The sequence below is a fragment of the Sycon ciliatum genome, chromosome 1 (genome assembly GCF_964019385.1).
Source record: "Sycon ciliatum chromosome 1, ocSycCili1.1, whole genome shotgun sequence".
Classification (NCBI taxonomy): domain Eukaryota; kingdom Metazoa; phylum Porifera; class Calcarea; order Leucosolenida; family Sycettidae; genus Sycon; species Sycon ciliatum.
In genome coordinates, this window is record NC_088643.1 from 11,455,296 (window position 1) to 11,472,551 (window position 17,256).

At 47.1% G+C, this 17,256-nt stretch overlaps 1 protein-coding gene across 1 annotated transcript; it reads right to left on the reverse strand.

The window, feature by feature from the left end:
- Positions 1-272: 272 nt before the first annotated feature.
- On the reverse strand, positions 273-16,387 carry LOC135806838 (uncharacterized). Its single transcript, XM_065321025.1, has 4 exons — positions 15,696-16,387; positions 7,326-10,015; positions 6,580-6,995; positions 273-486 (listed from the first exon to the last, which is right to left on the reverse strand). The coding sequence occupies exons 1-4, from the start codon at positions 16,054-16,056 to the stop codon at positions 477-479; spliced, it is 3,477 nt and encodes a 1,158-aa protein (XP_065177097.1). The 5' UTR covers positions 16,057-16,387; the 3' UTR covers positions 273-476.
- Positions 16,388-17,256: the final 869 nt, after the last annotated feature.

The following is a 17,256-nucleotide window of genomic DNA, read 5'->3' on the forward strand; positions in this document are numbered from 1 at the left end:
ACTGGAGTAAAATATGATGTGTATCTCAAGGATAGTAGCATGAACTTGTATGTACAGGGTATGGCTGACACTGCTATGGCAATATACATTGCAGTATAAACATTTGTAGAGTAGAGTTTTCCAGGTTTAATTGACATAGCGGTAACTATTCTGTACAGTGACTAGTGTAAAAACAGTAGGTGAGAGTAGACATGAACACATTCAGTAAAACTGATACCACAGTAGACTGGACTAGACAGTACATGTAGTTCAGTTGATCATTATATCTACATAGTAACACAACACTGTGTGTGTCATAGACAATCTGTATACATCATGTCTATACAAGTGATGTCACAGTGTTGTGATCAATGACAGGTAGTGTGCTGTTGGAGTATCTCTTACTGCAGTAGCTGCTTGAAATGATCCCTGTCCAGTGCTGGTCAAGTTCACCAATCTCAACTGCTAAACACTATCCAGTAGAGATCCTCAGAAGCTCACCTCGCCCTGGAGAATGTACAACAGAGAGGGTGCATACACACGTACACATGCATGCATGCAGACATGCACACACACACACACACGCGCACACACACGCACGCACACACACACACACACACAAACACACACACATTGACAACTCTCAAAACATGTCGAGTCCTTTCAGAGAGGCAATACTATTAATAGGACATTTCAGTTCTTACAACAAACTGAATGGTAGGTGGCAATGAGTACAAGCAATGTGGCTCTTCCGACTTAACGTCCCACAACAAACACACGCACACCTGACCGAACGCATGCACTAACACATGCCGAAAATGGTTATGTCAGTCTCCCCGTGAGAGGAGAGAGAAATTCAAAAGGAATCCTGGAAGTATGACTCAATTGGCCTCTTGGCCTTGTTGGTCGTTCGTTCACCCCCACTGGGCAGTATGCTTTATCCCTTGGCAGGTAGGTTATCAGCCTCGGTGGCTGTTTGCTGGCTCAATAGGCAGTACGACTCAGCCCTCGGTAGGTGGTATATGATCATCAGTGACCCACGGTGGGCAGTATGCTCTAGCCCTCGTTGGGCAGTATGCTCTAGCCCACGGTGGACAGTATGCTCTAGCCCTCGTTGGGCACTACGCTTTATCCCTTGCCAGAAGTTTGTTTTAACCCTGGGCTGGGGGGGGGGGGAGGTCGGCAGGTGATTGACCTCAACGGCCGTTCGTGCACCTCGTAGGGGCTGTGTGCTTCTTCGTGCGCCCTTGGTTGGGCTGTAGGCTTCAGCCTTCGGTAGGCAGGTCTCTGGCCTGGGCGGCCATTCGTGCACCCTCGGTTGGGCTGTTTGCGTTAGCCTTCGGTAGGCAGGTTGCTGGTCTCAGCAGCCATTCGTGCGCCCTCGGTTGGGCTGTATGCTTTTAAAACACTTGATGGGGAAGTTGTTAGCTTCGGCAGCCATTCATGCACCCTCGGCGAGCAGGTTGCTGGCTGCGTCGGCCAATAGATGACTTGCACAAAGATTGTCTGGGTTCGAGACGGGGCAAGTAGACCTTCTGACTCTGACTTCCCCACCTTTTGAGTTCGTGACTTTCGAAGTTTCGCTTTTTGCCTGACGAACGCTGAGCTAGTTTTTTTGGCTAGAGAGTAGAGTTGTTTTGATTCGGCTTGTATCGTCATGCCGAAGCGCTGCTGCGCACCTGAATGCACTAGCAGACGAGAGATGGAACTGAGGCTCCCATTCCATACGTTCCTTTCCAAGCCGGGAGGCAGAAAAATGAGGGAATATTATTTTAGTATCATTGGTGTAGGCTGCAACAAGCACGTCGTGGTCCTGAAGTGTGACTACTTTCCCGCACTGGAAGCGAAGTCAAGCACAACGAAAGTTTGTGGACGTCTGACAAAGAACTCGATTCCCTTTGATTCGGCTGCACTAGCTCCAGAGCGACCTTCTCCTGAGGACAGACTGCGGAGAGGCCATTAACCTGCCGAGTCACGAGTGGAAGGCTTCAAGCCCAAACCACGAAAATGAAGGGTGGAAGAACTGAGTGTGAGAGCCAGATGGCCTTTAGTAGTACTTCAAGTAGTATCTGAGTTGAAGGAGAGAACAAGTGTGCTGGAGAAACGCTGCGAAGTCCTCAGGCCTGATGTGTACTAGCTACTGTTGAAGTCTCACTTGTTCCAATATGAACACTTCATCAGCCCTGACTCTGAGCAGCTGTGTCTAGACTTGGACTTAGGCCAGAGACATAGCATTGTAAACCTTACTGAAGCCATATGTATCCAATGCCTGGCTCTAGTGAGAAAGCAGTTAGGCGCAGGCTCGCAAACTATGATTGAATCAGGGAGTGGTGGAAAGTCACATTATACCTCTCCATGATTAGCTGGTAATGACATTGATGCGGCTCCGGCTGGGTCTCATGGGAAAGTAACTTGCATACCTGTTTAGTTGCAACGAGGCAACGGCACCCCATGTGCTGAAGACATGATTGAACTACATTTTATCTCCTCCTGGGAGAATGCGGAACAAATAATGCCAGAGTGTGTCTGATACACATCACAGTCTGCTGAGTATGTTCATTATTGTGGACGTAACAGAACTGCGCTGTGAGGTACCTTCTGCGTTGGACCTACAGTTGAGCCACTACTCTTCTTACAAATTCCGGTGAAAGGATTTGTTGGAGCATCATCAAACAGTGTGTTCGCCTTCATCATACATTGGCTCCGTTGCCTACAGTAATTCACATTTTGACGGGGCGTGCTGGGACGATACGGAAGGAGCGGCGGGAACCATTGGAGTGCTCATGATGCTGGTTAGCGGAGGCGGATGTGAGTGTCAGGAACGGGAACGCAACCGCACTACTGTACATATCAGGAAGCGATGAAAGAGTTTAATCTGTTCAGCCCTCCATGCCGTGTACAGGGACACAAACGTAAAAATGGCTACATTTCGAATGTGAACTGGCGATGGCATTGTGTGGCGACGAACACAACTGCATCTGTTCAAATTTCAGCATTTCGAACATTATGCTTACATGATAAATCACTGAATGGCTCACATGACGGAGTTGGACATTACCAGGCTAGGATTATCATTTGCTGTATTTATGGATAGTCCTTGAGTTTTCAGATGAAGTGCTTCATCTTTTACCTGTCGTTCCTTTAGTATGGCACAATGTCCATGGCTGCTTTCTTGTCTTCATAACAGACTGGTATAATCAGCATGATTCTGCTTTTTTTTAGAAGAAATAAAACTTTCCTTTCGGAAAGGAAGCCCAGAAACGTCAACCCCCATCGACTGTGCTTTATGACTCTCGTACATCGACGTTAACCGTCGCAATAACTGCTGCATGTATATTGTGCTGTGCGAACCGTACACGATTTTACAGCTCACCCACGCCTTCCCAACAGGCTCCTATATCCTGTACAGTTACCGTTACATTGAATATGAACTAGGCTAGCACAGTTATCCTTCGTTCTTTTGATGGCGGCGGGTAGCATGGAACTTGACGTGTTCTTGGGATCCTCGTGCAACACTTGCTGTTCTCAGATGCCATATTATTGGGTGCATCGAGGTTGCTTCTATGCTCACTGTTGTTTAGTAAGACAATTTTTTTATAAATATTTCACCGACGAATAAGGCAAGAGTATTTTGGGTTGGTTTGGACGCCTGGCTTCTCTTCACATAATACACAGTGAGTCATGTACTTCCACTAACCCTACAAGTGCACATGACTCATGAGCTGCTGAAGACAGCGACGGTACGAGCCCTGATCATGTACATGTACCTGTACATGCCGTGCACCGTTCATTCACGCTGACAAAAAAAGTACACTACACTACAGACGGTGTAGGGTGCCCGCAGTGTAGCCTGGGTGCACTTGCCCCGTCTCACTCGCGGCTCGGATCTTTGTGCAAGTCATCTATTGGCGGGCAGTATGCTAGCGGCCCACGGTGGGCAGGATCATTTAGCCCTCAGTGGGCTGGCTGTTGGCCTCGGTGGCCGCTCATGTCATTGGCCCACGGTGGGCCATTTGTGCGCCTGCCCCCGGTGGGCAGTGTGAGTTGCTGAGGATCAGTTGTGATGATTAGGCACAGCTATTGTCTCTTGCTTCTTTGGAACCGGTCACTCAGGACATATCATAGCCGCGGCTAATGGGGTTCCTCGGCATTCGTGCCAGTAGTTGTGAGACGTATCCCCTCACCCCCAATGCCAGGCGCTGCATCTGCCACTAGGGTTTCCTGGGTGTTACCGCCCGCCGTGAGTTCCCTTTGGTAACGGACACGATAATTTACTTGGTCCGCCAAGTTAAAATTGGCGCTTATCTTCTCACTTGTTTTTTTTGTGTTCTACCTGTGCCACACGGCATGAAACCACCGATTCACCATCCGAACATAACCATCGACCATTGCATCCGACGACATGGCAGCACAAACCATCACAGAAGTTGCGATCGGCTCGTTTGAGTCTTTTTGACGGAGCTGCCGCCGACGAACACTTCCGTCAGCGCAAGAAAACACTGCAACCTCCGCTCGAGTCCGTAAAATAGGTCAGGATGTTCGCATTTCAGAGCGATGGAGAATACAGTTTCTGTCTACTTCCAGCTGTCTGATGGCAAGGATTGTTTACCCCGGGGAGGTATAGAAAAGCTGAAAAAGCGCTTCGCGAGCATGAATTTCAGTGCTTGCACAGTACAGCGCCTAGCGAGGGGCTATCACCAGCAAATCGCTGACGAAGAAACTGCAGCTCATGTCGATATCTCCAGTAAGTGAGACCAATCCGGCAGACACACTTTGAAGCTCACAGAGCACAGGGCAAAGGAGCTAATCAAAGAAAACACCAAGTCCTGAGAGAAACACTCGTGCAAAGGACTTTCAGGAAACTAGCCGAAAAGCCTGGTGCACCCCGTTGAAGGTGCAGTACGCATAGGTGCTACATCAAGCGGAAGCTATCACTGCGCTGCATGTAGATCTACAAGCACCAGCGGCTCGCGTGGGTACGGGTGCCGATCAGCAAGTACGACAAGCGCAAGAGGCGATTTGAAAAAAGGACACTGATATGGCGTTGCCTTTTTGTCTCAAAACAAAGACGCATTATTGCGACGAACGGGGATAACACTTACAGTCAACATGCGGGAAGTCTAACTCAGCTTCTGATGGGCAAGGTGACAGGCACGCACTGCCTTTGAGCGTAATTCTAGACGAGGAGAAGTTGAACAAGCTATGAAACGACCTGTGCAGCAGCTGTCCGGATCGTACGTTTTGAGCTCTTCCTCCAGCGACGATAGTGGCGAGGAGGATGTGTAACTTGCTTGAATTTTCCACTGAGTTGCTTGCTGACATGTAAATAATCATGTATATAGTGCTTCGTGATCGTGGCTTGCTTCAAATATTCGTATTTCTTTCCTGAGACAAGTGTGAAGATAAGCGCCAAATTTAACTGGGCGGGCCAAGTACTTTCTTTTTCATCACATACTATTATAGAGATTACTGAAAGCATTGAGCATATTCTTTTAACATCCTTTTTTCTAAAAGAAGTCAGGCAACCCCAAACCAAATGTGTCAATTGCTTGTGAGTGTGTGTGTGTGTGTATGTGTGTATGTGTGTGTGTGTGTGTGTGTATGTTGTGTGTGTGTGTGTGTGTGTGTGTGTGTGTGTGTGTGTGTGTGTTCATGGGAGCGTTGGCAATTATGTTTGAGAAAGAGAGAGAGAGAGATAGAGAGACAGAGGGAGAGAGAGACAGGGAGAGAGAAACAGAGGGAGAGAGAGACAGAGAGAGAGACGGAGACAGAGAAAGAGAGAGAGAGAGAGAGAGAGAGAGAGAGAGAGAGAGAGAGAGAGAGAGAGAGAGAGAGAGAGGGGGGAGAGAGAGAGGGAGAGAGAGAGAGAGAGAGAGAGGGACAGAGAGTTAGAAAGAGGGAGACAGAGACAGAGACAAACACAGAGAGATAAAGAGACAGAGACAGAGACTGTTGGAACATACCATTTATTTAACATTTCCAAAATCAAAGACCTAGTACAAGTACCACACTGTAAGTCCACTCCTGTCACAGACACAGCAGTTGTTCTGTTGTACTGTTAAATTACTGACATACGAGTACAGTACACAGCAGTGGTTCTGTTGTACTGTTAAATTACTGACATACGAGTACAGCACACAGCGGTGGTTCTGTTGTACTGTTAAATTACTGACATACGAGTACAGCACACAGCAGTGGTTCTGTTGTACTGTTAAATTACTGACATACGAGTACAGCACACAGCAGTGGTTCTGTTGTACTGTTAAATTACTGACATACGAGTACAGCACACAGCAGTGGTTCTGTTGTACTGGTAAATTACTGACATACGAGTACAGCACACAGCGGTGGTTCTGTTGTACTGTTAAATTACTGGCATACGAGTACAGCACACAGCAGTGGTTCTGTTGTACTGGTAAATTACTGACATACGAGTACAGCACACAGCAGTGGTTCTGTTGCACTGGTAAATTACTGACATACGAGTACAGCACACAGCGGTGGTTCTGTTGTACTGGTAAATTACTGACATACGAGTACAGCACACGGCACACGGCACACGTGCACACACTCTTGTATGATGCCATCACTCTAACTTACTGCAGTGTGCGATGTCTGAGTGCTGCCAGCATAGCACAGTGTTGGTTGTGTTCACTTAGGTGTTCATCAGTTTGACGATGTTTACCACACAGGTAAGCCATGCCACAACGAGGACATGCTGTGATGTTGTCCAGGTTATAGCAGACAAAACATGCTGCTACACGTGGACACCATTCCAGTAGTGCAATGTGGTGATCAATGCTCACTTGGCCTCTCTTGGATTGATGATGCAGGGCAGCAATGAATGAGTAGTATAGTAGTATAGTATCGTCTACAGCTTGTGGTGGTAAGTACACAATTCCAGACACTGAGAGACCAGTTGCACAATTGCTTGGCAGGTAAGCACTGAGATCATTAACCAATGACTTCAACGCTGGGAAGAGTTTGGATATTGCTCCAACTGCAAAGATTGTATTCTAGAGCAAAGCACGCAACAAAGAAAAGTGTAGAAAAGAAAGTCACTGAACTAAGGCCTGTACACTCGAAACAGAGAACATCATGCACAATAATAACAAATCAGACTGATATAGGGGAAAGCAACACATTCCACTTCCATAGTTTACAATGTTCAAAATTATCACATTCCCCTCTGTGTTCTTCAAGAAATCAACCTTAGAGAGACACACACTATACAGTAGATAATTACTGAGTACACTGGTTTGCAATACAATGTTCCATTCAGAGTGGAGTGTGGATGAAAAACAGTTATGGTAACCTGAACTGTGTACACTGCACTACCAGCTTACCTCCACATTGAGCAGTGCTCTAGCCGTCAGAATACAACACTGCATCACTTCCACATCAGGTATCTTGTTCTGGCTACAGTTGTTAATCAGCGCTGCTGTGTGATCTGCTGGATTTGAGCCATTACACCATCTCCTGACATAGTCCATCACAATGTTGAAGGGATGCTGTGCTGGTAGAGTGAGACCAGTTGGAGTTGTGTGTGCCCGTCCATTAACTACTAAGGAGCTGTATCGGATGGTGTACAATTCATTGAAGTGCAAGTCCAGTAGTGTGGACACTGTGTCATTATCCATGGTGTACAAGTACTGTTGTAACTGAAAAGCAGACACAGTAGTGTGGTCGTCATGGACATTGACCGAGCGCCTGATAGCAGTTGGTACATGTTTCCACTTGCACAGTGGTATACCCAGTGTTGTAATCAATGATGGTGAAATAATCCACTCACTGCTACAGGAACTTGACATAACCTTGCCCAGGATCACAACAACGCACTTTTGCAGAAAGGATTGCACTGCTGTACGTGAGTAGGCTGCACCATCCTGTGATAGGTAGATTGATGGAATCACTCTCTCAGCAAGGTCTTCAACCACCTGTACATTGGGAATATCCTTGCTTAGCAGAGTGGAGTAATACAGTTGAATGAGTTTCAGGGCACATTCAGTGACACCTGTTGCAAGACCAATTCCCAGTGTTGTTGTAACACGCTGGTACACCACCTGAAGAAGGGATAGTGTTTCCTGGCTGGGCTCAACCCGTCCTTCTCTGCTGTCGATGACCAGAGACATGGATACCCTGCATAACTCCAGAGAAAGTTGCATCAAACGTAGCTGCAGCTGTGACTCCACTCCTCTCGGTTCTTGTTCAGATTTCTCAAGGAGCATTTGAGTTCTGGAATCCAAACTCTCAAAAATGACATCAGAATCTGCAATGCTTGGACTGTGAATAAAGTACAGGACCGAGTTGCAAATGCCCTCAGCTTGAACGGATAGCGGTGCTTTCTCCAATCTTTGTATCCTGTCCCCAAACCCTCCATCAAATGCTGCTTTCCCACACAAGAGAACTAGGATACCCGACCACTTTGCTAATCCAGAGAAAGGAAGCAATTCATCACCAGACAAAACATCAACAACTGACAACGCCTTCTGTATATTCACATTTTCCAGAAGCAATCGGTAACTCCAATACATTGCTTTGTCTGCACCACAACCTCTACAATCATCAACGCTTTTCACAAAGCCAAGGAAATGCTTGCACATTCGCCGTTGGTACACACGTCGCTTGTCTTCAGGGCATTGGTAACGACCAAACTCGGCGATGAATGGTTGAAGTGAGTAGCGGTCCAGATACGGATTGTAATCCAGGAAACAAATCTTGATCAGCGGATCAAAACGTACAAGATGAACCATACTGGCCTTAGTGTCAGCCAAACCTACTATCACACGAGCGCAATCAGATGAGAACGAGGAGCGCAGTTGAGAGAGAGCATGGAATGATGCCTTGTCATCATGTTGTAATGTGTTGTACGCTATTGTTAGCAGCTTCAGGATCCGATGATTCGGTTTCAGACGATCATCATTAAACACATCGAGACCAAGATCTTGGAATATCGATAACAACATGGTTGGAGTTAACCGACCACCTTGTAGAAGACCAGCTGTAATGCGTACAGCAAGTGGAACATTTCCACAATGATCCACTAACCTCTGTGCATCTTCAATGCTCACACTACCTTCAACACATAGACCACGGAGAAGACCAACAGCACAAACCTTTGTCAGACCATCAAGACGGTGTTGTTGTAGTTTAAACTGGGCAGCGTGTAGGTCGAAGTAAACATGACTTGTCAGTAGGACATGGGCGTTGTGTTGCCGTCGCAGAAGTTGCTCCACAACATCTTGTAGTTGGAAATCTTTATCAGCACCAGCATGGATAGCATCCTCGGCGTTGTCTAGAATACATAACATGTTGTATTTGCTACTATCATCATCCATGTCATCAGTTGATTTTGTTGTCTTGCCAGTAGTTTCAGATGAAGCTGGGTTTGTTTCGAGTCGGTTTTGAATCATTGTCTGGACAGCGTCAACACCAGCTACACCGCGTAAGTCAAAGAACTCCACACGACAACCAGCATTGCGACATACATGTCCCACAGCAATGGCTACGGACGTCTTACCAAAACCAGCTGGTGCCACAAGACTCTGCACACGTGTAGATGATGACTTGGACTTTGTTGTGAGAATGTTGTGACTGATCTCTGTAACAATGTCATCCCTGCCAGTGAAGTGTCGGTCTTCGTCCGGTAGAGATGACTGGCTTGAAGTTGCTGATCTTGTTGACTCCTGTGTTGCAGTCAATGCTGTATTGGATGTTGTTCCCATGCTAGCTGCACTGGTTGCTGGTGAAGCTGATCTTCTCATTTTTCGCGATGGTTCATACCCACTGGAGGAAAGCTCTTCATCTTCCTCGCCAGTTCCCTCTGAAGTTGTTGATCTTGTTGAATCCTGTGTTGTAGTCAATGTATTGGATGTCGTACCTGTTCTAGTCACATTGGCGGTTGTTTCAACTGACGTTGGTTGTTTGAAGATTGGTTCACATCTATTGGACGTCCGTTGCTGGTCTGCCTGACCATCCCCCACTGTGTGCTGCAATGGCTGTGCTTTCTGTTTGCCAACTGTTGTCATGGTGATACCTACAAAGGCAACAGAAAGTATGAATAAACCTAGTGTAAGTTTTGAAACTCTTTCAAAAGGGATGTATGATGTACTCCCTTTGTTAAGCGAAACTTTGTTGCATGTTTTTGCAGTTCCGTCAAAAGCATTCTATGGCTACAACACACTTCGCAGAGGGGAAAATAATGCGCATACGAGAGATAGTAGTTTATAGATGTCACACAGTTTGTTTCGAAGCGGTCCAGCTTCTCTCTTCATCTGAATTCGATGACAACTCATTCCCTGCATTGAGTCTGCTTCCTCGCTGACTCCCTTTCCAGCGCTGACACACTGACAGCTCATGCTCCGTAAACTTTAAAAGATGCTGAGAAAATATTTGATCGTACTTCTTTGCTTGAACTATGAACTTGACGATTTGCACGGTGCCGCTGTCGGCAGTTTTTCTCTCCGCCGCTCTCCAGAACGCCATGGAAGGTGCCATAGCGGCACAACCAAAATTTAATGTTTTTCATCTTGGCAGCGGGGTTCTCCTGCCAGCACGTTTCCAAAGCCTGCAGAACTTCTGAGCTCCTTTTCTGGTTTCCTTCGCCATCAGTGACACATCTGTCTCCGGGCTTTAGAAGAATGCCAAGTCGTCCGCGTTGACATCGGGGTTTTGTCCCGGCTGAACAACAACCTGAATGTCGGGTCCTTTCGCTTTCCCTTGCGCTGCAAACGCACGTGCATTGAGTTTTTGTTGTGTGTGGACACGAACCATCCTGCTGGTACAGCAGTGGCTGGCCGTCTTCTGCACTTCTTCATGCCATGCGGTCTTCCAAACTAATACTTACTTCCATTTTCCCAGCCCCGAATGTTCCACATGGTTGACACGTGCCAGCGTCACTGGTCGTGTATGTTATGTATCGGATGGAGGGGGGGGGGGGGGGGGGGGATAGATCACCAACATGTTTCCCTAAAATACCTATAGAAAGATCATAAAATCAAAATTTCTCAGTACTGGTAGTGTTCTGTGTACTCAGCAATGACAGAGGGATAAGTTTACGTTACAAGAAAGAAAAAAGGACCAATGAACCACAAGTTACGCTATAATGTCCACTAACACCACCAGTTACTAAACAATCAGCTCATGCGATAACACTGCACGACACTGACCGACGGTACTGAAGTTCTGCCACCAACTTGCTAACAGCTCTAGCACATCTTGGATGCGCACTCCAACAGCCTTCCAACTTGGAAGGTTCTAAGTTAAAGAAATAACACAAGGAGTGGCAGGAGCTGATTGTTTAGTAACTGGTGGTGTTAGTGGACATTATAGCGTAACGTTGTATTTCTCGCCGGCTGAGCGCAGCGAGATAGGCGAGATATGATTTCTCGCGAAATATTTTCAGTTGCAAACATGGCATCTGGTGTGTTCTTTATTGTCGCTTCTTTTCCTGACTTCTTCAGTCAGTTTTGAGTCTCACCAGTGTCCCTGCCCTCCCACCCTTCATTTCTGTGCATATTATCATTGTTTTTTATCACTGTTTGCCGTGATGTGCTTGCCATGCTTACATGATGCCTAATCGCCATTGGGGATATACACCCGGTTTTTTCCCTCACAAATGCGTCCGTCGGCGCGAGGTTTTTTTTCCCGGCTGGCTAGGTCCAGGAAAATGAATCTGACGGTCCCAAGTGGTTCTGCATCATGGCCTATTTCTGCTATCCACTGGCACGCCTATTCTATCTGAGACACTCTGTTCTCAGTCCTTCCTTCCATACCTCACTCGTTATCCGGTTCACATCTGGCTGCGACCAACTACCCTTCACTTTGTGTGTTGTCGCTATTGCTGTCCGTGTTTCTGTGTATGCCAGTATATGGGGAGCGAGAATTGGAGTTCATTGGTCCTGTTTTTGCTTTCTTTCCATTCCTGCACACCAGATAAGTTTACGTTTGAGAATAACGCCCCGATTTCAAACAAGAATCCCGGGCTAATCTCCTACTAGTAGAGACGTTGTGCAGAGCGAAACTTTGCATGGATTTTCACATCTGGGCTTGCAAATATTTCTGCGAACGTTTGCGCGAAGTGTATTGTGCATGATTTTCGCTCCAGGAAAGTATGCGTGTACTCGCGCTTGTTTGAGACGTTTTCTTCATCCGATTATATATTTTTGCAAGTGGCAGCACCCTGCGACGAGAACTCTTTGACTACGTTGTCCATGACCAGACACCCACAGACAAACGGGTTTGCCTGTGCTGTAATCCGGCGCATCAACACCTGAAATTCAAGAAAAACGGCATCATTGATATAACCGACTCTGAAAGGACGCCCAGGGCAGGAGATCGGACATGATTCCGGAGATGAAGCAACACAGGCTGCCATATGGGAAAGCTAGCACTGGAGGACCAAGCCAAGAGTATATCTATTGGATTGTCAGGGGCGTGCTCGGCCCCCCAACTAGGGGCGTGCTCGGCCCCCCAACTAGGGGGGTGCACGGGAGCCGAGGGGAGCCCCCCCCCGGCAATTTTCTGCAGTTTGTTTGCAACCTTTCTTGAATTTTAGAGCATATTTGCATACATTACAATTGCAATTACCCAGATTGAAAATTTTTGGGGGGTGCACGTGCCCCCCGTGCCCATCGCCGAGCACGCGCCTGATTGTGAAAGATGAAGCACCAAACATTGCATGAGGGTGGTTCTCCAATAGTCACTGGTCCTCGATCAGCGGAATTTACTGCGAAATTTTATTCGCGTTTCCTTCAATTTTCTCGTTCGCAGCTGCGAACGTTCGTGCGAAGTTGCTTCTCGTGACGTCAAGTGAAAATTTACGCGAACGTTCGCTCAGCAAAACCTCTCTAGTGATTGTTGTAGAACTCTACAATAATAACAACACCATGTTTCACTAAGTAAAAGTGGGGAGGCTTCCTGCAGTTTCATAAACAGTTAAGTAGTAGAACCCACACGCTCTCTTCCATGAACACTGCAACAGTTCAACTCATTTCACAATATTACAACGTTTCAGCAATGTCTTCATCAGGTTCACAATGATGTGCAAGCTCCCAAACCAGCATTGATAAAGGCCAACAACTCCCATGTTCCACTGATAACGGATTTTCCACAATGGTGTTGATGACCATCTTGACCTAGTTGTTGTGATCTCGAACTCGTCAGTCACTGAACTGATTTTATTGTAAAGAAGACACGAACTTATAGAGTGTGAAGAAGAGTACCGTAATGTCGCGTGCATAAGCCGGATTTGTGCATAAGCCTGTCTCGTGTAGAAGCATGAAATCTGCAACAGCTTTTCGCGTACAAGCCTGTCGCATGCATAAGCCGGGCCAGTACACGAGACGCGCCACGTGTCGCGTGCGTAAGCCGGGCTACTACGCAAGACTGGTGAGCGCGCCTTTTACATGTTCATGTTTGCATGGTACCGTACACTTGCACACGCGGAAAACGTGGGAAGATGCGGAAATCAACACCAGCTGCGCTCGACGGCCATGCAGCACTCTTCAAGCTTCAAACTTACCTTTCCCATGGCATTGGAAAATGTTGGTTTTGACGTCCAAAAGTCAGCAGTTTGCGCATACAAGCCTGGTCATTGAGTGGTGCTTGTCATATAAGCCTGTCTCGTGTATAAGCCTGTCTTGTGTACAAGCCTGACTCCATCACCGGCTTATAGGCATATAAGCCCCGGCTAATGCACGCGACATTACGGTATAGCGAGATAGAGAGCGGTGGAAGGAGAGCCACTGTTGTCATATCATCCGTATCATGCCTGTCATGATTGTCTGAAGCTATTGTCTGTGTTGTGGTTGACTTCACTCTTTAGTACTATTGACTGGCCTTTCGTACAATACCTATTGATGTCTGGAGACATACTGTCTAGCCTTCCCCTCGTGCGCTTATTGATGCACTATCCAGCTGTCCAGTGGCTCTCCTTCCACCGCTCTCTATCTCGCTATACTCTTCTTCACACTCTATAAGTTCGTGTCTTCTTTACAATAAAATCAGTTCAGTGACTGACGAGAACACTAGAACACACAACACTAGTGAGATCTTTTGGAGGTAATTGAATGATGGCTGGTAGCCTCGGGCTCAGTATTTCCATGGAAATGTTCAAATTTATGACTGCCGTCAAAGTACCTTGCAATCTTCGCTCGCCAACAACTACTGTACTAAGTCTCAGTTGAACATTTTGTCTGGAAAGTGGTATTCTCTGGAATACTGCACTATAGCTGCGGCGTAGCAATGAGAAAAAACTGACTCCGACTAAAGCAATATTTGGGATTTCGAAGTAAACTGCAGAACTTGAGAAAAACAACCCTCATTAGCAGCTACGATGCAAAACAATAATACTGAAGTAGGAACTTCACTCGAAAAATCAAATTCGCGAGTTTCGCATGAAACACTTTTTTTGTGAACCGGGAAGGTTTCAGAAACAACCTGCGAAAGTTCGAAACATAAATTCCAAGGTAATCCAAAGGCAATGCCGCTAGGGTTTCCTGGGTGTTAGCGGCCGTCGTGAGTTCCCTTCGGGAACGGACACGATAACTTACTCTCTCTCTATCTAAACCAAAGTAAAAGTTATGATTGAAGTTTGGAAAATGAACGCCTGAGCAGTCACAGAAAGTACTTCAAGTATGAATGGGGACGGTGTGGTTTCCGTCAAGCACTGCACTATTTGGTGCATAGATGCGCGTGCGAACTGAAGTGTATGGCGATACAGGATGTGCACATGCATGCCGTGTGCATGCATGTGCTGCACGGCATGCATGTCGGGTGTGCCTGCTTGCACAACTCACATGCTTTCACCGTCACAGCTTCTATAGTGTGCGCGCGATTCACTCGATTTTTACGTCCACCACCGGGAAATCGCTGTGGGCTGTCTTCTGTGATAATTTCCCTTCTACTGCGATACAGTGCGAGGCTAAATGTTCTAGAATGCTCTTGTTTTAGACTAATTCGAGGCTGCTGAATACAAAAATTGGGTGTACCTCCCGGGGCCGAGTATGCATCTGGTCGAGATCAGTACTTCGCTATGCTCTGTGCAAACCGCAGCTCCACCTTTTTTGTACAAGTATGGCATGTATGGCATCAATGGAAAGGCAATGACCTCAGCTACCTAAAAATAGCATCGACAAGGGAGTACTGGCCACGGGACCAGAAAGAAGAGGGGTCGAAGTCAGGCCAAAGAGATCTCACGCGGGCCCCATTGAAAATGTACACGCGAGTTGTGACTGCAGTTTTCACCTGACCCAGGCTGGAACTGAACTCCTTAGCAATAATCTAGTGACCCATGACAGTGCTTCACGCTGGTGGCACCTGCATTTCTTGTAGATCTACACAATGCTCATGTAGATCTGGTTATAACCTCAGGACTGTCCATCTAACTGAACCCACTGCATTCCCAGGGTCAGCTCTCAATACGATTGATGTGAATGCATGAACTGATTGATCTCTGTAAGCACTTCTCACTGCTAACAAGTAAGTACAGTGTTGCTCAATGAGATCCAGTCGTGTCACTCAAGTTTGTGCCTTGCACCATTTTGCAGCCCAATGTTTGCAGGTCTAGGGCTGCGCAACGCCCAGCGTGTACTTGAGTGATGCTGTGACTGGATTTCATTGAGCAGAACTGTACATGTCATGTAGTTACACGAATGTTCAACGCCCCCCCCCCCCCCCAATCTTCCTACGCCACTGTAATCAATGTGAACACTTACCGGAGCACGAGCCAAGTGTCGACTCATCATCTGCCGACATTGATATTGGCTTCGTCGGATGGTCAGTTTTCCCACTGGCAGTTGCATCGCGTCGCTTTGCCATGGTACTGGCGACATGTTCCGCTACATGAGGCTGGCTGTGCTGAATGAGCCTCAGGAACGTGTCGACCTGTTCCTCTGTTTTCTTCAGCATCAGCCTCACCACGTACTTTGTCAGATCAGACTTCACGTTTTCCTTGCTAGAGGCAGTATCATATTCATCAACGTCCAGCACATCATTCTCCAGCAAGAGTTCCAAGATCACGGATGCATCTAGATTGGAAAGTAGGAAGGCTATGTTATAGCGCACCCTGTCTGCCATTGTTCACACTCCTGCCTGTCCGCGTGACCACAGTTCACTCGCACTGCGGACTGATCACGATCGAAATCGAGTTACTGCATAACTTCTTAGGATCAAAGAGTTGTCTTTTCTCAAGCAATAACACGTACTTTCAAGTACAAGCGGTTCATCAGCTGTGGCTCAGGTACAGAGCGAATTTCATGGAGGCAAACAATTCTTCGAAAATCACGCTTGAAATGTTCAGCATCAGCTCGATCGCCTGGGCTCTTCGCTATCACTGTATCAGTATCAGCACTAAGAGAATAGTAAAAAATACTAAAAAATAGTCGGAAGGAGATGACAACGTCAACGCGGTCGGTGCAGCCAGTACTACTGGCAAGTGGCAGTAGCCTTCGCATTTGGCCGGCGTTGGGCCTGACTGAGTGAGGGTAGACTTCTACCGGGTGAGGTCTCCGACTCTCCGCCAGCCTCCGACTCCGGTCATGGTTGCCATGGCGCATGCGTGCACGAAGAAAGCGTTGATCATCTGACATATAGCTGATAGGATTTTTTTCGGTTCCTTGGATTATTGGCTGATGATTGCAGTGATATGAATCGAGTAAACTGTTGTAGTATGGCAGTGATAATGGTCAAGATTGAAGAAAGCCAGACCGAGTTGCAAGAGAACGCGTGTTGATCGCGATGAATGGCATGATGTTGATGACCGCAGACTGGAGGACTGAGCCAACTGAACTGAACTGCGTGTTGGATATTATTTGAACATCTATTCAAACGTCAAACTGGAAGTGGCTAGATGGTCAACAGATGTAAATCGTTGCCTGCAATAGTGCACGTGTCTTGTTGTTCTATCGGATCTATACAGTTGGTTCGGTACATGTATCGTCCAAGAGTATGAGACAGAGGACTCGAAATTTCGGACATGGGGCGAGTGACCACTGCTAGCGAGCTTTGTGACCAATGACGTGGCCAGGGTTGCCAGCCATTATTACAGTGAGTGAAAGCAGAAAGGATAGTCCAGGTGCTGAAGCCTCTTGAGGAGCTAGGCAGCGATGAAAAAACACGTTCACAAGTTTCACCACGAGTGGATCGCGCCCATCAGAATCTCTGGTCTGTACTGTCACCCGGTCGAGCATTGCCTCTCAAACATCATATTGCCGGTAATGGCTGGTCCCGTCCTGCTCGGCTCTCACTGTATGCTGCTGCTGCTGTGGGCCTGCATCT